The sequence below is a fragment of the Clupea harengus genome, chromosome 4 (assembly GCF_900700415.2).
Source record: "Clupea harengus chromosome 4, Ch_v2.0.2, whole genome shotgun sequence".
In the NCBI taxonomy this organism is placed as follows: Eukaryota; Metazoa; Chordata; class Actinopteri; order Clupeiformes; family Clupeidae; genus Clupea; species Clupea harengus.
The window spans coordinates 30048116-30071248 of record NC_045155.1 but is presented as its reverse complement, the minus strand read 5'-3'; the positions used below and the strand labels follow the sequence as shown (position 1 = coordinate 30071248).

Sequence of the window (23133 nt, the reverse complement as noted above, 5' to 3'; positions counted from 1 at the left end):
ATGTCTCATCCAATCACACCACACGGAATGGCATTAAAGAGGAATTTACAGGACATAAAAGATGTATGACGGAATTATCTCTCTGATTTCCTCATCTCCATCTCCCACTGGTACTACTTAGTGACGCACGAGTCAAAATCTCACTGAAGAGATAACACATCCAGCTTATCAAACATTATTTTGAGGGGGGGGGGTTGGGTAAAGTAAAGTAGAGAGAAATGGAAAAGATTATTGCTTGGAGAACCTTCTTGTATTTATAAGAGTAGAACAAGCCAACTACAGAGCAGGAAAAGAAGCGGGTCACCATGATGCCTTAGGCGCCTACCGAGACACCCATCTGACTCGACACTATCCTGACCAGGTCACACACACACACACACACACACACACACTTAACTGCAGCCGAGTGAGGGGTGAAAAGTTTAAGAGGGAGGGCAGACAGACTGAAGGAATGAGAGACAAACAGAACAAGAGAAAGAAGAGCCAGACCAAAGGTGCAGAAATACTGTGGCTAGTGAAGCGAAAGATCCAGTGGCCTCATTTCTCTACGCCGCACTAGGCCAAGAGTTCAGACGATTATTATTATTTTATCGTGCAAAGCTGGAGCTAATGCACTCTGCATGTAGAGCAACACAATGACCAACTGGTTGTCAAACCACATAGAACTCAAAGTGACTTAAAAAAAATAACACCCATGTTTTTTGTTTTTTACATAATACAAAAAAAAAAAGCTTCAATTCAGATTTCACTGAAAAGCCACAGCGACAGCTTCTGGGTTTTGCACACTTACCCAAACAGATGGGCGTGTAAGCAATGCATCTGGACTTTTCCCCCTTAAATCTGTAACTTATTCACTTGTAAATACCTCCTGAACGCGCACACACACCCCTCATACCAGTGTGTTTTCCTGTACACACACCTGCTCCATACATTCAAGACCCTATCGGAGCCATGTGTCCCTCAGTGCCAGAACAACCATCAGTTTCTCTATGAATGACCTTTGACCAAAGCAGAAGTGCCAAACAGACAGTACAAAACACACTTGGATAAAGATAAAGACGTGTCTAGGCTGCGTTCCTGCTTTGAGCTTCTTGCTGTATGTCTACAGATATGTATCCTAAGGACTAAACTCAAAGCCAGAGCTGGGCCCTCAGACATACAGCAAGCAGATTGGCAGGATTAGCTTGCTAGCTTTGGAGTCTGTGTGAACGCTTAGATATTCAGTGAGCAGACCTGTTTTTTTTGGGCCTCAAGGAAGGTGCATAGCATGCATGCCTGCATAGATCTCCATGGGACAGATGAATGTGTAGATCTAGGGTGCACAGACCTGCTTGTTGGCCTTGAGGACGGTGCGTAGCATGCATGTATGTATGTATATGATGAATGAAGATCTAGGGTGCACAGACCTGCTTGTTGGCCTTGAGGACGGTGCGTAGTGTGGCGATCTGCTCCCTCTTGGTGCTCAGCAGGGACTTGAGCTTCAGAACCTCCTCCAGGAGCGCCTCCGTGTCCCGATCCGCCTCCGAACCCAGCGACCCCGCCGCAGACGGCAGCGTGCCCCGCTTCCTGCACAGGTCAACTGCCACCTACCAAAGGGCAAAGGTTAGAGGTCAGAGGTCAGTATACACAGTACCGCATACCTCACTGACGCACGTGGACTTACCCACATGCAGACCACACAAACACTCGCTCAAACACACACACACACCCGCATACCTCACTGACGCACGTGGACTTACCCACATGCAGACCACACAAACACTCGCTCAAACATACACACACACCCGCATACCTCACTGACGCACGTGGACTTACACACATGCAGACCACACAAACACTCACTCAAACATACACACACTCCCACTTCAGCAATTTCTACACAGTTGTAAAAATTTTGCTGTACGCAAATGCAGATCAAACAAATAGAGACCATATTCACTCACTCACACTCTCTCGCTAAAACACATACACAACACACACACACTTTCTACACGATGGCTGAATCCACGCAGACTCCTAAATGAGATGCATATTCATGTATTAGCTGCTGTATTAGGGACGCCAGTGGCTGAAATGACATGTTCCCAACTCCAGAAAATCAGCTTACATGAGATTTCTCTGAATAAGTCAGAATCAGACATGTTCAATTAGGATTACATTTAGCTAAGCTTGTCATCCTCCACACCACTGCGTAAACATGTCTGCAGGGAGGTTTACACGGGGGAAAATCCACAGCATGAGTCAATTTCATATTTTAGCCAGAGATAACAGATCGTCTAGTGAAGTGGAGGGAATGTTCATAAAAGCTTGAATAAAATGGTATACCATATCTTTAAAACCAGCTCACTGCTTGAACTGGGTATACAGAATATCGAGGTTAACCTCTTACATTTCGTTATTTGAGCTGTTACACCTGGTAGGAGATATACTTTCCATCAAAGATCACTGTGGTCGTCAATGACAACCTCATTGTCATTTTACAGGAAGTTCTACATCTGCGGCAAATCTGCTGAATTGCCACTTCCTCCCCATGTCACATGGATACTCACCACCAGGAAGTTAAATACTGCCCTGTCATGTGTTCATAGGCACATTTGTAACTAAATTCCTTATAGCTATATAGCTTTTTATATCACCTTTCACTAACGGCACGTTGTAAGCTCCAGGATTTGTGTGGTGTCATTTTCTAGGCCAGCCAGCACATTTCCTTTCTTTTTTTAAATCACTCTTTCTGAAGTCACCTAACTGCAGTCACCAAATGCCCCTTTGAGGAGAAATCTTTCCGTTCAATCATGGAAAAACAACAACAAACAAACAAAAAAGACTTCCAGGAACAGGCGACTACCTTATTTTGCTTATTTCAAACACCTTCGCGGCACTGAACGGTCCTCATAGTGGCTTATGGCTTTTTTGGGTTCTCAGTCTTCATTGTTGTAAGTCTAGTAAACTAGTCCCTTGACCAAGAATCGAAGTTAATGAACACAGTCCTGTTCCCAACACTTTCTCTCTGCGCTCTGACTCACCTGTAGGTGTTTGATCTGGCAGCGGATAACAGCCACAAGGTTCCTGACGTTAGAGGGGTCCCTGAAGTCTGGGGTGGGAGACCCCGGGCAGCTGCCGCAGGCAGGGGAGGAGTCTCCACTTCCTCCTCCTCCGTCGGCCTCCCCTCCTACGCTGCTCCGCCCGTACCCCTCCCTCCGCTTCCGGAGCGGGTGCTGGTGCTCCCTGCGCCCCCCTCCTCCTCCACCTCCACCTCCTCCTCCTCCTCCTCCTCCTCCTCCTCCTCCTCCTCCTCGGCAGCCGCCCCCGTCGCGGTAGTAGTCTAGGGTGACGCGGCTGGGCGTCAGGTTGTTGCTGACGCACACGTGGTGGTAGAGTGCGGACAGCTCCTCGGAGAAGGCCAGCAGCTCCTCCTGCGTGGCGCTCAGGTGGCCCTCCGAGTCGCTGGCGACGCGCCGCGTGGCGCCGATCTCCCGCTCCAGCTGCCCGATGCGCTCCTGGTCCTGCCGGCTGGCGGCGATGCACTGGCGGATCTTGTCGGCGAGCTCCTGGGCCTCGCCGCGCCAGCGCTCCTTCTCCTGGCGGCAGCGGCTCTCCAGCGCCGACGTGCGCGAGTCCGCCGCCTTCAGCTCCTGCCGGAGCCGCGCCACCTCCTCGCTCGCCGCGGCCATGCGGCACTCCAGCACCTCCGCGCTCTTGGCGTCCAGCTCATAGTAGTCGCCGCCGTCCCCGCTGCGACCGTCCCCCAGGCCGTTCTCCAGAGGGGGGCTCTGGCCAGAGCCCTGCCCAGGCTTGGGCCCCGAGGGCTGGGGAGAGAGCGCGGCCTCCAGCCTCTGGGCCAGCTGCTCCATCTTGACCTGCTGCTCCTTCAGGGCCTCTTTGGACAGAGCCAGCTGCTTCTGGAGGTCCTGCACTGTGTTGGCTAGGCTCACCTTCTCACGCTCCACCTGGGGGTTGGGGGGTACACACACACACACACACACACACACACACACACAGACACACAGACACACAGACACACAGACACACAGACACACAGACACAGACACAGACACAGACACACAGACACACAGACACACAGACACACAGACACAGACACAGACACAGACACAGACACACAGACACAGACACAGACACAGACAGACAGACAGACAGAAGTAGGGTTAAAAGATGGCCCATATATAGGATACTGTCTAGGGCAAGTTCCTACTGTTGAAGTAGGCAAATGGAGGTTCTGTCATAACATCAATGCTATTAAGTGTGCAGGTATAATAGTGTGCTATTTAGTGTGCTCTCATAATTATGTTCATACTATGAACTCTTTTGGCGCTGTCTGTCTATTCAGAGAGTGGTAAAGAGAAGGGCGGTATGAAGTACTGGATTACCAATCTCACATACTACAGTATCCTAGTCTGCCGCCTTAAAACGTGGGACAGGTTCAAGGGGACAAGTTTTAACCAGCTCACTATGCTCCTGTTGGTGGAAAGATCAACAATCTGTCCCAAGGTCAAGCCTGCTGTTCCACAGGTGCGCTGATAAAGCGGAGATAATACCTCTGACTTTCCAGAACGTTCCGTCACACCAGTCTTAGACTTAGGCTTCATGTGAATGAATTGGGGGAGACATTTAAGACTGGTTCTGTGTTTTTCAGTGACTACAGGAAACACACACACGCACTTTCACACACTGACTGTGTGGGTGTGTGTACATGGCCAAAAAACCTCTAGTCAATTTCAACCCAAACACTGCGCCTTTCTCCAGACACTCCAGCTTCCACTTGAGTACACACAGCCCGGTCCCTCAGCCCAGGGAAGACAGACGTGAGGTCTGGCCAACACATGGAGCATGGGCGACTAGCAAAGAGCATTGTGCATTATTCAATACCACTCCATTATGCAGAACACTCCTGAGGACTGTGGGGCTGTACACCAGGCTTCCTGAGGAAGAGTGGTGCGGTTTTAGTGAGGCCAAGTGGCATTTTAACACACGGTAAAGCACACTTCAGGTGGGTCCACAGACTTCCTGGAGGCGCTTAGGGGGGTAGAGAGAGAGTGTGTGTGTGTGTGTGTGTGCAGATCAGGATGTGGTGATCTAACAGGAAACAGCAATTACAGGTTTAGTACCGTGATGCAACATCTGAAAACACAACTGCTTTACATACAGTGTGTGTGTGTGTGTGCGTGTGTGTGTGTGTGTGTATGCGTGCGTGTGTGTGTGTGTTTCACTGCACTGAGAACTATTTTGAATAGTTTCACACATGCTCAGATGTAAATGTTATGCAAATCGGTTTCCCCTAGTAAGTAAGAAAAATGTAATATCTATGTACCTCCGATAGGGCCACTAATCATAACATATGTGGTCATCAGCATTTGTGCAGTAAGAGTGAGTGTGTGTGTGTGTGTGTGCGTGTATGTATGTGTGTGTGTGTGTGTGTGTGTGTGTGTGTGTGTGTGTGTGTGTGTGTGTGTGTGTGTGTGTGTATGCGCATGCGTAGAATAACCATACATATATATGTGTGTGGTTTGCTGAGCCTGCATGTGTATATCTGTGCATACAGGCGAGTGAGAGTGTATGGGTTTGAGCCAGTGTGAATGCATTTATGAGCAAGGAAGTGAGGAGGCGACTGTGTGTGTGTGTGTGTGTGTGTGTGTGTCTTCTCGAGTGTTACCTGCAGCAGCTGCTGTTTGAGCTTCTGGCTGTCGGACAGGTGCAGCTCGCTCAGCAGGTCGGCCACCAGCCCTGGAGCCGGGGGCCTGAGGAAGGCGTCGCTGCTCCTGGGCGTGGAGCACCGCAGCTGGGCCTTCCCGCCGCCGCTCGACCCCTTAGACCCCGGGGCACAGCCAGAGCCCAGCCCGTTATTATACCCACTGTCCTGGTCCTCCTCCTCCCCCCTCTCTCCATCCTCCCCTCTCCCGCCTCCCTTCCCTCCTCCCCCGCCGTCGTGGCTGTCGTCGAGCTGCCCCAGGTGGAGGTCCAGGGGCCCCAGGGAGTCGAAGGGGTTGAGGGCCAGGGCGGCGAGCTCCCGGCGCAGGCAGTTCTTCTGCTCGCACTCCTCCTTCAGCGCCTCCAGAGCCTCGTCCAGCTGACGCTCGGCGATCGCCCGCAGGCGGCCCGCCTCCTCCAGCTGGGCACGGAGCACCTCCTGCTCCTCCTCCTTATGGGACAGCTCCAGCTTCAGCGTCTCAAACTCCACCTGATGAGAGACGCAGACAGACATGGGTTAGAGTGTGTGTGTGTGTGTGTGTGTGTGTGTGTGTGTGTGTGTGTGTGTCCTGCTCCTCCTCTTTACAGTAGAGCTCATACGTCAGTCCTGCTCCTATGGGAAAGTGTCAACTTCAGAGCTTCCAACTCAACCAAACCAAGCGAGACGGGCTCATTAGTGTGTGTGTGTGTGTGTGTGTGTGTGTGTGTGTGTGTGTGTGTGTAAGATGAGCAGCAGTGTGAGTGTGAGAGAAATTAACAGTGGTCTAGTTCATGTACATTAAGGTTCTGTGTAGAAGACAAAAACATGGAGGTGGGAACAATTCAGACAACACTTTCATACGCTGGAGTCTAAATGCCACAGGCAGGTGTGTATCCATGGCGATGCCTTCAGTCAGGCTCATAACTCTAAAGAGGGCTAAAGGAATAAGCCTCTGCCTGCCGCGCGCCATAATCCCCCCCCCCCCCCCCAGACAAGGAGACACAGTGGAGCTACTCCCTCACAAGCAGCAGACTCTGGCCCAGTTCTGGCCCACATCTGGCACAGGTCCGGCACAGGTTCTGCCAATAGGCACCAACTGAGGGCTGCATCTGGTTAGAGGTCAGAGGTTACAGGAGCTATCTTTGCCACAGTGGTGCACATTGTATTATGTGTTAAGTATACGGCAACACTACAGACTCCTGGTACATAGAGAATGATATGGACACAAAACACATTTCACATATGGACCGCCGCCCTCAAACACACAAACACACAGTAATAGGATTTGTCTGTGCGTCGTCATTTTGTTGACCATGTAGGGCACAGTGCTTTAGCATACCTTACACCGGCGTCATTTGGTAAATTAGCCGCTGGCGAGCCCCAATCTCCGGCTAATGCCGTTAGTCAGCTAATCTGGGTGCCTGGCTGCCATTGTCTCCTGGCCCCGGCTGCTTAAGAAGGGCTATTGTTGCAGACCGGCTGGGGTCATGCCTTTGACAATGAGGGCATTTGTGTGGCAAGGGGGGGGGGGGGGGGGGGGGGGGGGAGGTGAGCACGGGAAGGAAAGCCGCGATCACAAGATGGATGGCCCAACCCGTGGCACAAAGGCAGCCATTCTCCGCAGAGACTGACAGAATGGCACGCAGCAACCCACAAACCAACACTGCCACCCTCATGCCAACCTCATGCCACCCTCATGCTCCAGAGCCAACGCCTCGCACTGGTCTCCCAAAACATGAGTCATCATTTAGTGACTCTGTGGCTCCTCTACTTGATGTCTTCCGCTGATTTGGGACAATTATATTGTTCCGTCTCTGCAGAACGAAGTAGCGTCCAACATATGCTGTGAGGTTTATGTCATCATCTAGTTCTACTTTAGAACGGAGTCTGTTACGTGTGTGTGTGTGTGTGTGTGTGTGTGTGTGTGTGTGTGCTTTGCTCTCGCTCTCTTTAAGAACAGAGACTTGTTTCTGCAGAGAGATGTCCTGTGTGGGCGTGTGCATGTGTTCTCACCTGGTTCTCCTTTAGAACCGAGACTTGTTTCTGCATTGTGATGTTCTCCTCTTCAAGCTCGCTGTTATCCTGCAGCTGCTGAATCTCGCGCACCTTAAACTCCTTCATCTCATCACGCATGTGGCCCTTCTCAGCCTCCAAGCACTCGCATTCCTGATAACACACACACACACACACACACACACACATATATATATTATATACACACATATTATACACACACACGCACAAAAACAACACGTGCGCACACACACAAAAACAACATGTGCGTGCTCACAGACACACAGAAATATAAACACATACACATACAAATATAGACACATACACATACAAACACACATGAACAAACACTGCTCAATATACGTTTGTAACAGTATACATTGAGAAGAGCGTGAGTGTGTGTGTGCTCTTCATAGCATAATGCAGCACAGAGGCATCCTCAGCTGGGTCCGATTACAGTTTGGCTAAACTCGTCAAACCTCAAAGCCAGCCAAAGCCGTCCCATATGCCAGCCTTCAAAAGCAGGGTAAAGGGAAAACAGAAGAAAAGCACAGCACAGAGCTGCTCTCATGTAATCATTCATGCAACACACACACCCAATTACACTCACACACACACACACTATGTGCACACAATTACACTCACACACACACTATGTGCACACTCTCTCTCACACACACACACTATGTGCATACGATCACACACACACACACTATGTGCATACGATCACACACACACTATGTGCACACTGTTACACACACACACACTATGTGCATACGATAACACACACACACACACACACACACACACACACACACACACACACACACACACACACACACACACACACACACACACACACACACACACACACACACACACACACACACACACACACACACAGGCCATGGCTGCAGTCATGGCTGACTGAACACAGCGCAGAGCAGCAGCTAGCGTGTATCCGGGCCCCAGCTGGTTTTGACTGGGGCCTTGTCAAACACAAGCGCCCTCTCTCATTACCAGAGGAAGCCACACTGAGCCTCTGCTCTCTGCCACTGGCTTCCGTCTGCTGTCTGGTGTCACACAAGAGCCGAGAGAGGCGAAGGCTCGGAGCCGTAATGGGGAAAGCTAGCTAGTTAATATGGACAGCTAGCTAGTTTACATGGACAGCTAGCTAGTTAACATGGACAGCTAGCTAACTAGTCCCCTCGCATTCATTTGCATGGTTTTCTGTCAAACCTCAAATGACTGCAAGTCAGTGCCCACATGATAGCTGATAGGCTAGCCGCACACTTTAATTTCAGGGCTATTCAAAATGCAGCCGAGCAGTCTGGCACATTACTGCCATGTTGCCAGCCTCCCATTGGCACCAACAGAGTGTTGGCTCTGTTCTTCTCTGAGCTGGTCTGAATCACAATCCTTCCGTCTGACACACTGAGCTGAAAGGCTATCAACTTGCTTGAGAAAAATCACCATTCAAATAATAAAATAATTCATGGAAGCAAATGGCAACTATTGACTGGATGTGTGGAGGTGAAAGATCATGTTGATTGGCCGTTACCTTTTTGAGCTGTGCTGAGAGCCCGCCCAGCCTCTCGCTCTCTGCGAGCGCATTGGCCAGCGTGATGCGGGCCTGTCGAAGCTCCGCCTGCAGCTCCTCCATGCGCGTCGACATGGCAGCCTCCTTGCTGGCCGTCTCCTGGAGCAAAGACTCTTCGCGGTTCTCGCCGTCTGCCGCCGCTCGCTTCTGACTGCTCATCGAGTCCGCCAGGGCCTACACACACACACACACACACACACACACACACACACACACACACACACACACACACACACACACACACACACACACACACACACACACACACACACACACACACACACACACACGGTTAGTCCCTGGTCTGGCCAACTATGTAGCAGGACTAATCTCTGCCTCGTTCTTGTGACTCAGCTTAATGCATTTATGTTTAGAAAAATGGATCTGGATACAAGTCTAATGGCTGCATGGGCTGAGAGGGCAGACATGTTGTTTCTTTCCTGCAGTCCAGCTGGCTCATCTCAAATAGTTCCCAACACAAGTTGCATTTGTGTTCAACCTGGGAAGATTTCAGGTTTGGGCGGTCTGGATACTGGACATGAGACTAATTTTGCTAAACAACGCCTGGTTTCAGTCCCCATGGACTTCTAATGGAAAGGAATTTGTTTACTTTCCAACGGCTGGAAAACAACAACAACAACAACAACAACGCTTTCTTCAAAGAACTCTTCCATTCCGGCCGGGGGGACGGTCCCACGCATACATTATCCCCTTTGTGACATCACCGCATTCCGGCCATCCAGGCAACCAGAAATTCCGAGGGGTAACCCCACTGTCTATAGAAAATGGCCGCACCATAAAAGGAGGGGGCCTTCCCAACATAAACAGAACGCCAAACCACTTTGACACAGTCACACTGAGCCCAGGCCAACAAGCCACCAGTCACAGCTCGGTGTGTGTGAGGGACGAGGAGGAGGGGACGTCCCTCAGCCCAAAGCATAAGTTAAGGACAAAACAATGGTTCACCTCTTCTGTCCCACATCATGGGAGAGTCTAGAAGAAGGCTCCTAGTCTGATGGATTAGTCACGGGAGGGGACACGGGAAAGGTCTTGCAGGTCCATTAAGAGCACAGAGGGACAGGAGAGGGTACCCAGTGAGATCTTCCCAAAGCCAGACATAAGTTAAGGAGGAGACAGGGGGTAGTGTTGGTTCCACTCTTAAAGTTATGGAGGAGACAATGTCCCATTAGAGCTGGTGAGAGATTTATGACCGATGTGTCTGACTTTTGGCTTTAAACTCTCTGGGACTGCAAAGTGAAGATGAGGATACAAGAATGCACTGCGCACTGTCTGGCATTTCTGTACACACACACAATCATTCAACACAAATACATGATTATGGGTCCAGGCACCAAGCCACGCGCACACGCACGCACGCACACACACACACACACACACACACACACACACACACACACACACACACACACACACACACACACACACACACACACACACACACACACACACACACACACACACACACACACACACACACACACACACACACACACACACACACACACACACACACACACACAGCAATGAAGAAGGACCATCAGGCTGGAGAGATTCAAGTGGAGACATAAGTGGAAATGCAATTTCCGCCCCTTCAGGGCTTGTTAGCACCGCTGCAGAGAGGTCTATCCATCAGGCCTGGGCTTTCAGGCAGCTCCTCCAGGCACTAGCCAGCTGTGTGGTGTCTGTGTGTGGTGTCTGTGTGTGGTGTCTGTGTGTGGTGTGTGTGTGTGTGGTGTCTGTGTGTGTGGCGTCTCTGTGTGTGGCGTCTCTGTGTGTGGCGTCTCTGTGTGTGGCGTCTGTGTGTGTGTGGCGTCTGTGTGTGTGGCGTCTGTGTGTGTGGCGTCTGTGTGTGTGTGGCGTCTGTGTGTGTGGCGTCTGTGTGTGTGGCGTCTGTGTGTGTGGCGTCTGTGTGTGTGGCGTCTGTGGCGTCTGTGTGTGTGGCGTCTGTGTGTGTGGCGTCTGTGTGTGTGGCGTCTGTGTGTGTGGCGTCTGTGTGTGTGGCGTCTGTGTGTGTGGCGTCTGTGTGTGTGGCGTCTGTGTGTGTGGCGTCTGTGTGTGTGGCGTCTGTGTGTGTGGCGTCTGTGTGTGTGGTGTCTGTGTGGTGTGTGTGTGGTGTGTGTGTGTGTGTGGTGTCTGTGTGGTGTGTGGTGTCTGTGTGGTGTCTGTGTGGTGTGGTGTGGTGTCTGTGTGGTGTTGTGTGGTGTGGTGTGGTGTCTGTGTGGTGTCTGTGTGGTGTGTGTGTGTGGTGTCTGTGTGGTGTGTGTGTGTGTGGTGTCTGTGTGGTGTGTGTGTGTGTGTGTGTGGTGTCTGTGTGGTGTGTGTGTGGTGTCTGTGTGGTGTGTGTGTGTGTGGTGTCTGTGTGTGTGTGTGGTGTCTGTGTGGTGTGTGGTGTCTGTGTGGTGTGTGGTGTGGTGTGGTGTGGTGTCTGTGTGGTGTGGTGTCTGTGGTGTCTGTGTGGTGTGTGTGTGTGTGGTGTCTGTGTGGTGTGGTGTGGTGTGGTGTGGTGTGGTGTGGTGTCTGTGTGGTGTGGTGTGTGTGTGTGGTGTCTGTGTGGTGTGGTGTGGTGTCTGTGTGGTGTGGTGTGGTGTGGTGTCTGTGTGGTGTGTGTGTGTGTGTGTGGTGTCTGTGTGGTGTGGTGTCTGTGTGGTGTGGTGTGGTGTCTGTGTGGTGTGGTGTGGTGTCTGTGTGGTGTGGTGTGTGTGTGTGTGGTGTCTGTGTGGTGTGGTGTGGTGTCTGTGTGGTGTGGTGTCTGTGTGGTGTGGTGTGCTCCTGCCTAACATTCAGTGCATACAAAAGAGCCCCATGTTTAAGGTCATCCCCATCATACCCACAAACCCTTGGTTGGGGTGTATACCATACACATTATTTATGAGGTCCTTTCCTCTGCCTGGAAGAGGAAGAGTTTTAAACAAACACTTATCTTCTCTCTCCAAACAGGGACTGGGTCAGTCAGACACACACACACACACACACACACACACACACACACACACACACACACACACACACACACACACACACACACACACACACACACACACACACACACACACACACACACACACACACACTGTGAACCAGTCTGTTAGCAAGGGGTAAACAGAACCAAAGGTGATGCGGCTATTCCAGTAATCCTTGTGTGTGTGTGCGGGTGTGCGGGTGCGTGTATGAGAGAGCGAGCTGATGAGGGTTGAGTGCATCAACGGGCTCTTCCACAGACAGACTTTCAAAGGACTCTTAACAGGAGTGTCATCATCTCTGCCAGTAATCCTGTCGAAGTGTGTGTGTGGTATATATATGTGTGTGGTATGTGTGTGGGCAAATTCCATTATCTGACACTGCCACTTTCACACTGCGTGTTGCCTGGAAGGCACGTGACCAGCCTAACCAATCCCTCCCAAAACGATACAAATCTGCTGTCGTTTGGCCCTCTCAAGGTCCCCCTACTCAAATTCTGATGACACAATGACAGATGGATGTGAGCCTTCAAGCTGGTGCCCTGTGCCTGATGGCCGCGCCGCACGTGAGATCTGGAGGGTTGGCTGGCATTCACCCTGAGCAGCCGGACTCCCAGGACGCAGCCAAGGGATCACAGACTCAGGATTTGTGGACTCATGCTTGTCTGCCACCCATAGAAAGAAGGAGCCATCTTGTCTGTTATGACTGATGGCTTGGGAGGAGGAGTTTCGTGCTTACTGGGTTCAAGTTTTACACCCACTTGCATTCTTACACGTCGGATATGAACTACTCTTTGTAAACATTACTGCCGAGGCAGCAAATGTCTTTCAGCGGCAGTTAACCTTCACATGCAATGGCTTCTGTGGAGGACACACACACGTATCTGCTGAGCAAAGCAGTTCAGTCATTTATCCTCCGCTACGCAAATATACCAACGGAGAGCATGTGCTCACACGATCCAACCACGGAACACCCCCACGCCCCCCCCCCCCCCTCCCCCTCACTACACATGCAATGGCATTCTGCTCCATAGGTCAATCACTCTTCTACACGACTCTCTGATTTCTCGACCCATTTCAGCCTTGCAGACGCAGAAGCAGAAGCAATTAATTCTGGAAAAAGAACGAATTAAAACAGATTTCAAAGTTACCTTAACGACTCTGCGAACGCAGCGGGCAGCAACATTGTGGCCCTGGCTCCCCCGGGGAGAGGGCGAGGAGCTATGCCAGAGAGAGCAGGCTGTTCTGGGGTCTGCACAGGCGGCTGTTCCTGACTGATCTCCAGCCTTCACAAGTTCCCCTTCAGTCTACTGGAATCTCTGAGCCGAACAGCTGACTTGTCACAAGAAACAGCTGAACAGACCCTCACAGGCTGTTTCCAGCATTCCTCTCAAGCTAAATATAAAGAAGGAGCTGATAACGTTGAGGTTTCATGGTGGCATATTAAATCCCTTAGAAGGGTGGGTCCTATTATGTACACAATTACAGAAAGACAGGCACCCTCAAGGCCCCATAAAATGACATGATAATAAAAATCTAAAAATAATCCTGCTCAAATTAGAACAGAAGTTGTTTTATTTTACCGTCCCCCTTGTTATCCTGCCGACTAGCCTGAAACAGATGCTTCTATATGCACGTATCTTTCCTGTTGGGCTTTATGTCTGTTTGAACTGCTGATCCTCAGGGTTTATATTGGACGTGCAGGGGCTCTGTGTGTCAATGAGAGAGTGGTCAGGGACATTTTCCCCTACACTTTATTTTCACATCACATTATCCTCTGAAAGTCAGAAAGTCAAACACAGAAAATCAGATCTCACTCCATGACCTATATACTCATCAGTTATCTAACCTTTACAGTCATCGAAATTAGAGAGAGAGCGTGAGATATAGAGAGAGTGATTGTGTGAGAGAGAGAGAGAGAGAGAGAGAGAGAGAGATAGGGAGAGAGGGAGAAAGGGATTGAGAGAGAGAGAGAGCTGAAGAGTTGTGAGGCCAGTGAGATTACTCACGGTTGGTGAGTGGTTCTGAAATGCCAGTGTGTGTGTGTGTGTGTGTGTGTGTGTGTGTGTGTGTGTGTCTCTCTCTCTCTGGAGAGATGTCAGCCCAAACGACTGGAAGTCAGGAGGATGAGGAGGAGGAAAAAGAGCAGAGGCCCATGTGTGTGACAGCCTCACCTCTGAGGAACCTCATCACACAAGACAAGGAGAGGGAGGGAGGGTGTGTTTGTGTGTGTAGGGCCAATGATTTTCCGCGATAACGGAAAACGGACGGAATTCGCGGAATGAACACTTTGAAACGGAATTGCACCTTTGAAACGGAAACATCATTGTGTTCATACAAATCGCCCAAATTCCCCTGTATTTTGGGCTGCAAGGCTATATTTCTTTCAAATAAACACACAAACGATTGCAACGATGAACAAACATTAATTAAAGAACAAAACCACTGAGAAAATGTCACGTCTGCGCTGAACTCTGCTCCGGCCACACCCCCCTTTTCAACGGTTGACCCACAGATCTCCGCTAAAGCCACATTCAGTCACATTCACGCGCTCGTCTTCCCAATCGCATTTAAAACAAAAAATGTTTAGTGTTCTGTTCTGTTGATGGCTGGCAAACAACAATCTAAGAAGGGCACATATTATTCACTCATTTTAAGCCATCAATCTACCTCAGGGTGAACAAAATGAGCTGAAACGGAAAAAAAACGGAATTCACCAAATGTGAAACGGAAAATGCATTTTTTTTAAACGGAAAATCATTGGCCCTATGTGTGTGTGTGTGTGTGTGTGTGTGTGTGAAGAGAAGTAATGACTTCAGTAATGGCTTGATAGTCTCACATTAACACACTGTAATGGTTCCACCTGCGATATTGAAAGCCTGAGGGGGGGTTATGCACTGTGTCAGCCTGCCAGTCTCTCCTGCCCGATCAGTAGATGCATTACAGAAAGAGGGAGGAGGGACAGCAGACACATGCACAAACAGCCACTGCAATCAGCCAACGAGGCTTTCCTGAAAGGTTAAAAAACAATCCAGGTCTGGATAAGATAAGGAAACATTTTATGGCAGAGGAAGCACAATCTCCTCAGTGTAAAACCACCCCACCCATACAGAGATCTTAGGTGTGTAGCATCGCCTCTGCTCCCCATCTCCCCTCCCCTCCCCTCCCCTCCCCTCCCCTCCCCTCCCCTCCCCGGCTCACCTCGCGTAGTTGCTGCAGCTCCTGCTTCAGGGCCTCTTGCTCCTCCTCCAGCTGGCTGTTGCGGCTCTTGACGACGGCGCTCTCCTCCAGGACGGCCAGGCCGTAGCGAGCCGCCTGCAGCTTCTCCTCGTTGGCCTCCTGAAGCTCCAGCGTCAGCCTCTGCACCGCCACCTGGAGGTCCACCGGACCCCCTATGTCCGAGTTGCCCTCGCCCGCCCCCATCCCGCCCTCTTCGTCCCCTTCCTCTTCCTCTTCCAGCATCCTGGATTCCTCTTCCTCCATCCACCTCCTCCTCCTCCTCCTCCTCCTCTGCGGAAGATTCTGGATGCAAGTCCCTCAAGCCTGGCTCTTCATGCCTCCTGAACAAACAAAAAAAACAAAACAAAACAAAAAGAGGAGAATCTCTATTATGGCATCACCTTGGTCTTTCAAATGTTATCTAACTTAATTCCAAAGTATTCAGTAATGGTTGGAGAAGCAGTTAGCTTAAAAACAGTAAACTTCCATTTCCACACAAAATGAAGAGCGCTAACCAATAGACAGCAGTGGACAGCAATGGGCAACAATGGGCTCTCTTGTTGGTGCCATACTGCCATATTCTTGCCATCAGTTTGTTTTTTGAAGGTGAACAAATGGCTTCCCCTGCAACGTCATTCAGTCCTAATAGGATTACAAGCGCAGCGCAGGCCTGAATGGCCATCTCGGGGTAAACGTGACGATCAGTGTGGCCTCTTAATCCACCACGTCTCATTCACAGACTAGCTGCGAGGCAAGAGCAGGGAAGAGATCATGACAGCCCAGCCCCCCGGTGGGGCAGATTTATAATAATAACAATAGGACAGCCCTTAGGAAGGTACTATCAAACTCAGCTGAATGGGGTGAGGGATGCAGAAAGCTCATGAAATTCAGGGGAAAACCTCACGAAGAAGTCAAATCAAACACTCACACACAAAGGCAGACACACACAGACAGACACAGGTAGGGAGATTCCGAAGAACCCAATAGATACCACAGCAACTGTTTAGGTCACAGAGCAGGCATTTTACACAACAATTACTTAAAGTACAGTGAGAATATAACCCATGTTTTTACTTACTCACTGACAACTAAATCCATGGACTGTCTCGGCAACATACAGGTCAGTCTAATTCATAATTGTGTCTAAAAAACAAAACAAAAAAACAAGACGAAGACCAGGACCCAAGGTCTGAAAAAAAGGACTGCGATGGCTCATCATCACTAATGCCCTATGGAATGTAATTATGAGAGCTTAGCAACAGGCGGGTAATCTTGCATGCAGCAAGAGCGCCAGCGAGCCCCCAGTAAGTCATCCCATCAAGGCCACAGACAGCAGGATTTAGTTTATCAGATTAGCGGAGTTTTGGTCACTTTCCCTGAGGTCCGGTCAGGCTGTAATAACACAGTGTTTGTGGTGTGCAGTGTGGCAACGCCTGTCCCTGCCATTCTCCAGGTCTCTACGGTCGGTTGAGAACGACTGATGCTTACAGTGCCCTCTTCTATGAGGGCTAAAGGGGAAACTGGATGGCACGTCTCAAGTCAATGGCTTCAGTGCACTACAATCAGTGCTTAGGACAAAGTAATGTGACAAAAACTCTCTCACTCTCACACACACACACATATATCTGAACATAACGTCAAAACAGAATTCTACAAAAACTACCGAAATATGTCCTTATTTGGTCACAGTGCAACCCACTGACCACCATCTACAATAGTTTCCCCGCTGTAGAATTTTTGGGAAACTTATAACTCACTCAGCCAGATACTGGTTGTGTTGTACGACAACAACAGAGAGGGTTACAGGAGGTGGGCATCATTGACACATCTTTTAGTTGTAATTTGCTTTAGAAGACTGAACCATTTGAAGTCAGCAACTACATCCGCCCATAGGAAACTGCTGCCATATCATGTTCAGCAGAGATTTTCTCATCCTGACGACACCAACTGAACTGTTAAATTATACTTAGCTGTACCAAATTAGTGAATCCGTTAAACTAAAGCGCACACACGTTGGTGTTGGTAAAGTATAGAGATGTGTTTGTAGATTGACTTTACAACCATACTTTGAGCTTGCTTTAATGTGCAGTAGTTAGCTAAAAAAAAATTGGCTACCAGAGCAAACGAAACACCTTCTTCGTGAGAGCTGCTTAAACATGTTGTGATGCAGTGAAAGTTAAATATATCCGAGTTAAGTTAGCTATGTCTGAACAAACGCGCCATCCCACCGACTGTATGTGGTGTCAGCAGGTAATCAACTATTTAACCGGACAACTACTGCGGTTCCATACACACGTAGCTGACTACAACTGATAGTTAGCTTTGCCAACGTAATGTCACCTAGGAAAAATAAATGACTAAATAAACGGGAGCTAACGTTAGTTAACTTGCAAGCGAACTTAATTTCTAGAATTAGCTAGGATGGCTAACGTTCCCTCTCGCTGACTCAGAAAATGTCAAATCATTCAGCCCGCTAATGTATCTATAACATCGACTTCGTGCAATGTTAATTTAAGATGGTAGAATGCGATATTAGCAAATGTAGGCTGAAAAATAACAAAAAACCCAGACTGTTTGCCGAACCTGATACTCCTCAACATGACTGTTCATAAAGGTGGCCCCTCTAACTAGCTAGCTTGCTAACGTTAGAGACTCAAAAGATGCATGCTGACCAGACGACCAGCCAGACTGTTTACAGATAACTAAATGTGTTAGCTTGCAAGCTATAATCTGTCAGTTTGTGATAAAGTTCAACTTTAATTATAGCAAGCGGCACGAATTTAGGGCTACGTTGGTTTATAGTTAGCTACAACATTATCCTTGTTCAGTAACTTATCGTTAGGGCTAACAAGACAGTCTTACCTTGTAAGTTACTCAATTAATCCTGATTTTGCTGTCCAGGATAAGTATCTCATCATCGTCCTCAGTTTGTTAATATGTATAAAGCACGCCCCAGACTCTGTTGTCTTTTTTCAAAACTCTAACGCCTCCCTGGATTGGGTTTAGACACCAAAATAACACACCATCAAGGCGTGTTTGAAATCTTCAACTGGCTTAGCATGCAGTGCATTGGCTCCTATCTAATGTTACTTCTCATGAGTGTCAGCTTTGAAAGTGTTGGCGCGCCGAAGTGCGGTCATTGAGTGAACGGCGCAGATCATCCTACTTCCTGGTCGTGGGAGGGTAGGTAAAAATAAGCTGTTCCGCAAAAATCACGAATCACTTGAATGAAGAGACAGTATATCTAACACGTCTCTATATGCAATGTTAACAATTTCACCAAATTATTTTTTCAAGAAAATATTTAGGTAGGCTACGTTGTAGAATCCCCGTTTTAATTGTATACTCCACACAACAGGCGGCGACAGAGAGCTCACAATCCCTTTTTTACTTCCGTTTCAAATTCTCTGTGTGTACATTTACCGAGAGTGAATGTGATATCAAATGTGCAAATGAGTCTAGTTTTAACGTAAAACATGAAGATTGTGACTTGGAATATCAACGGTATAAGGACATTTAAGAATGCAATCAAAAAAAACCTGGACTCATTTGACGCTGACATTATTTGTGTCCAAGAAACAAAAGTTACACGTAAGAATCACTACTGTTCAATAACCATTCATGCAGGGGTCAGAATAGCATGGCATGAAGTTACTGTTAAGGTAGCTAATTTTTGAAGAAATGCATGCTCATCCAATTTACATGTGCCTGTTATTTTGTAACAGGTGACCTATTGGATGAAAGAACAGCAATTGTAGAAGGATACAACTCGTACTTCAGCTTCAGTAAAGGACGCAGCGGTTACTCAGGTGAGTGGTGCCTTGTGTTACTGTTTGGTTTCCCGAATGACTAGTCTACCAGCCAGCTACATTATTCGAGGTATTGATATCATTTTAAAACTGTTGTAGATGTTAACATCACTGCACTGGTGATCCAAAATGTCTTTATTGTGGATCCATTTTCCACCTAAAGTACAAAGTCTTTTGATTCGCTTGAAGACATCGGGATATTTCAAGTTGGATAGTTTTCTGATGTTGTCATTGGTCTGATTCTAATCCATCTCATGCTGTCAATGACACCTTGCTGAAAAGGGGTGGCAACCTTTTGCAAGGACAGTGCCACTCCATTTGCTGCAGAAGAGGGATTGACAGGCCTCTTGACCAACAATGGAGAAGCTGGTAGGTGCTATGGTGACCAAGAGTTTTCCATTGAGGAGCTGCAGTTATTGGACAATGAGGGCAGAGCTGTCATCACACATCATCAAATAACGTAAGCTTATAAATCCACTCAAGGCTCAATTACCCTCTACTACTATATGACAAAGACGTTGTAATCCCTATGATGATATGATGGAAATAAAAATGTAAATATAAATTCAACAATAGTTATCAGGAGATGCAGAAGATATGGCTTCTTAAATATTTAAAATGGAATCACTCAACAATTTCTTAAGGAAAAAAATTGAATACTTCGATTACCACTAAATGTATATTTCTGCCAGATATAAGGGCAATTTGTAAACACTGACCCACAAACAAATACAAAAAAACGTATAATATATTATTAGGCCTGTTAAGTGAGATCAGTATTAACAGCTACACTTTTTACACCCTTATGCTTGGCCAGATATTACATTTTAAAATCCTGTGTGTGTGTGTGTGTGTGTGTGTGTGTGTGTGTGTGTGTGTGTGTGTGTGTGTGTGTGTGTGTGTGTGTGTTTGTGAATGGTGCAGGGCTCCAGATGGACCACAAACACTTGCGGTTGTAAATGTATACTGCCCTCGGGCTGACCCAGAGAAACCGGAACGCAAACTCTTCAAGCTGCAGTTCTACCAGCTGCTTCAGACGCGTGCTGAGGCACTTCTGGCGTCTGGGAGGTGAGACGCTCTGGCCACTGACACTAGAGAAGGCAGTATATACATATAGCTCGAATGACGTCACGGTTTCTTTTTTATGGGCCATGATCATACGCAAATAACACATTAGCCACTGTCTCTTAGCAACAAGGAATAAGAAATAGGTTTAGATTTGGGGTCAGCTTTGGGGTTAGGCTCAGAATCAGGTTAGACATAGATGGTGGTTTGTTGATGGGTTGTTCAGAGTTAGGCTTAGTTGATAAGGAGGTAACTACTAAATAACTACAGAAATGTATCAACATGTAACAGCTCACAAAAGGCAAATAGTCTTCAGTGCTTGTGACACCATGATGAGGATAGGAGAAGGTGAAGGTTGTTTTGAAAATCTAAAAGCCATTAGTTTTGTTTTATTTCTTTTTTCTTTTTAGCCACGTGATCGTGTTGGGGGATATAAATACCTCCCACCGGCCTATAGACCACTGTGATCCTGATGACATTGTAAGTGCCTCAGCAAGATACCCATAAGAATATAAATTAATGTTGTGCTAGACAGCTAATGTTGGGCCTTGTTGTTCTTTGCATATATCAATCTTGAGTAATTCATTGTAATATTTAAAGATTCCATTGAGGCACTTCCTGTAGAGTCAGATTAATCCTGTTATGCCACACCCCCCTCCTCTCCACACCCAGGAACATTTTGAGGACAACCCTGGCAGAAAGTGGCTCAATGGTTTACTGTTTGGGTCCACAGAGGAGGAAGAGGACGTTGACCAAGACCATGATCCAAACTCCGAGCAGCCGGCGGTCTGCGGCGGGAAGTTCGTCGACACCTTCCGACTCTTCCACCCGTCCCGTCCGCAGGCCTTCACCTGCTGGAACACGATGACTGGAGCCCGGCGGACCAACTACGGCACACGCATTGACTACATCTTCGCCAGTCGGCCCCTGGCGGAGACACTCTTCCTGGGTGCGGACATCATGCCCGAGGTGGAGGGCTCGGACCACTGCCCCGTCTGGGGCCACCTGAGCTGCGAGGTTCGGCCCAGCGCCCGCTGCCCGCCTCTCTGCACGTGCTACTTGCCTGAGTTCGCCGGCAAGCAGCAGAAGCTATCCCGCTTCCTGGTCAAGATGGCCGACCAGAGACCGGACTCAGTCAATTCCAAAGAAGCCAAAGAGACACCTCTTCCTGGTTCCCAGGAAACGGGGGAGACCCGGGAGAACGTGAACCCTGTCGGTTTGGGGGTGAGCGCCGGGAGGAAGCGGGGGCTGGATGGCGTGGCGGAGCCTTCAGCGCCAAAGGGTAAGAAGAGCCGTGTGGCAAAGGCAGCACCAGCAAAACCTCAGGGAAGCCTGCTGGCCTTCTTCAAACCTAAAGGCCCTGCTGTAGAACAGAAACCAAAGACCTCCGCTGAGCTCACAGACAGGACTGAGGACACCCCTCCAGAAGTCACCTGCAGCTTAGCCAATAGGCACGCAGGTGGGACTAGTAACTCCCTACTGGAGTGTGGACCTGATATGAACAAGCACACTGTGAAGGACGTGTCTGACCTTAATGGCACTGCAGAGGTCAAAGGTCAGGAGCCAGATGAGGGCATGGTCAGGGCCACATTTCCTGAGGAGGGCGGGGACTCAAAGAAAGGGGCGTGCCCTGGCTTTTGGAAGGCGGTCCTGCGGGGCCCCCCGCCGCCGCCCCCCTGTAAGGCCCACGGCGAGCCCTGCGTCTTGCGCACAGTGAAGAAGGCGGGGCCAACCATGGGCCGCCAGTTCTTTGTGTGCGCCAGACCACAAGGCCACGCCTCCAACCCCCAGGCCAGGTGTAACTTCTTTGCCTGGGTGGACAAAGGGAAGTAGAAGGGGAATCCCGAAATTCCACAGCGACAGTTGAGTTTAGTCTCAGCCCATACTTGAGCAGCAGGGTTTAATATTGCTGTACTAGAACAAATGATCTCAAATGGTTGTTTTTATTCTGGGATTTTTATGAAAACACCTCACATGTTATCTGCTGCCACTGAAAATATTGCACTGGTAGATATGCATCAGTCATTTACAATGTTTTTCCAATGTATCAGTGTTTCCAATGTTTCAGTTACATTGAGACAGTGTGTATTGAGAGCAGTTGTGGTGTTATTTCCCAGCTGTTTCAAATGTTTTGTACAATACAGCAAGCAACTACATTAGAAATATAGATTTTTTTACTTCCATAGACTGTTTTTTTTTCTTTCAGTATGAATTAATAAATTAATAAATAAAGTCAGTCTTTTTACAATGTGTGGTTGCTACCAATCATATCCACTAGATGGCGCATGTGTTAAGGCAGTATCTAACAGGAACTCTTGCTGTCAGATGGGTAATTGATTAGTCTCACCATTGAATAGGAAGTCAGTGGTGATATTTACCAGGTATTTCCCCACCGGACCTCCCACACCAGATGCAACAGCCGTCATTAGTAACATATCCTGTTTTGTCAACGACGTGACCTTCAGCAAACTGCCATATTTATGTTGCCAAGTGTATGGACATAGTTTGGTAAAATGATCTCAGTCATAGAATAACCTTTCTAGGCTTTATATTTATAAATATAAATAAAAAAAGAAAAAATATATATATATTTATATAACTGATCCATACATAACATAGACCCTTACCTGTTCCATGAACTGATTATGAACTCTGTTATTGTAGGTATAAATTGCCAGTGTAGCCAGGAGTGAATGTCCAGTTAAAGTGTCACAGGGGAGCAGTGTGACCTCCTGCTCAAAACCGGTTTCAGGATTTGCATGTTAC

General features: G+C 48.5%; 2 protein-coding genes across 2 annotated transcripts in view; one reads left to right on the top strand and one right to left on the bottom strand.

Annotated features, from left to right (window-relative positions):
* The window catches only part of zgc:162200 (uncharacterized protein LOC558638 homolog), a 28924-nt gene extending 10248 nt beyond the window's left edge, over window positions 1-18676 (bottom strand). The window contains exons 1-7 of the mRNA XM_031566991.2: window positions 18356-18676; window positions 15476-15834; window positions 9258-9470; window positions 7697-7849; window positions 5669-6193; window positions 3024-3947; window positions 1407-1586 (exon numbers count right to left, since the gene is read on the bottom strand). Of these exons, the coding sequence (XP_031422851.1) occupies window positions 1407-1586; window positions 3024-3947; window positions 5669-6193; window positions 7697-7849; window positions 9258-9470; window positions 15476-15757 (2277 nt within the window). The 5' untranslated portion in view covers window positions 15758-15834; window positions 18356-18676. The remainder of the gene's footprint in view (window positions 1-1406; window positions 1587-3023; window positions 3948-5668; window positions 6194-7696; window positions 7850-9257; window positions 9471-15475; window positions 15835-18355) is intronic.
* Window positions 18677-18734: 58 nt separating this feature from the next.
* On the top strand, window positions 18735-22990 carry apex2 (APEX nuclease (apurinic/apyrimidinic endonuclease) 2). Its single transcript, XM_012820097.3, has 6 exons — window positions 18735-19084; window positions 19219-19302; window positions 19585-19762; window positions 20227-20370; window positions 20778-20847; window positions 21040-22990. The coding sequence occupies exons 1-6, from the start codon at window positions 18970-18972 to the stop codon at window positions 22198-22200; spliced, it is 1752 nt and encodes a 583-aa protein (XP_012675551.2). The 5' UTR covers window positions 18735-18969; the 3' UTR covers window positions 22201-22990.
* Window positions 22991-23133: the final 143 nt, after the last annotated feature.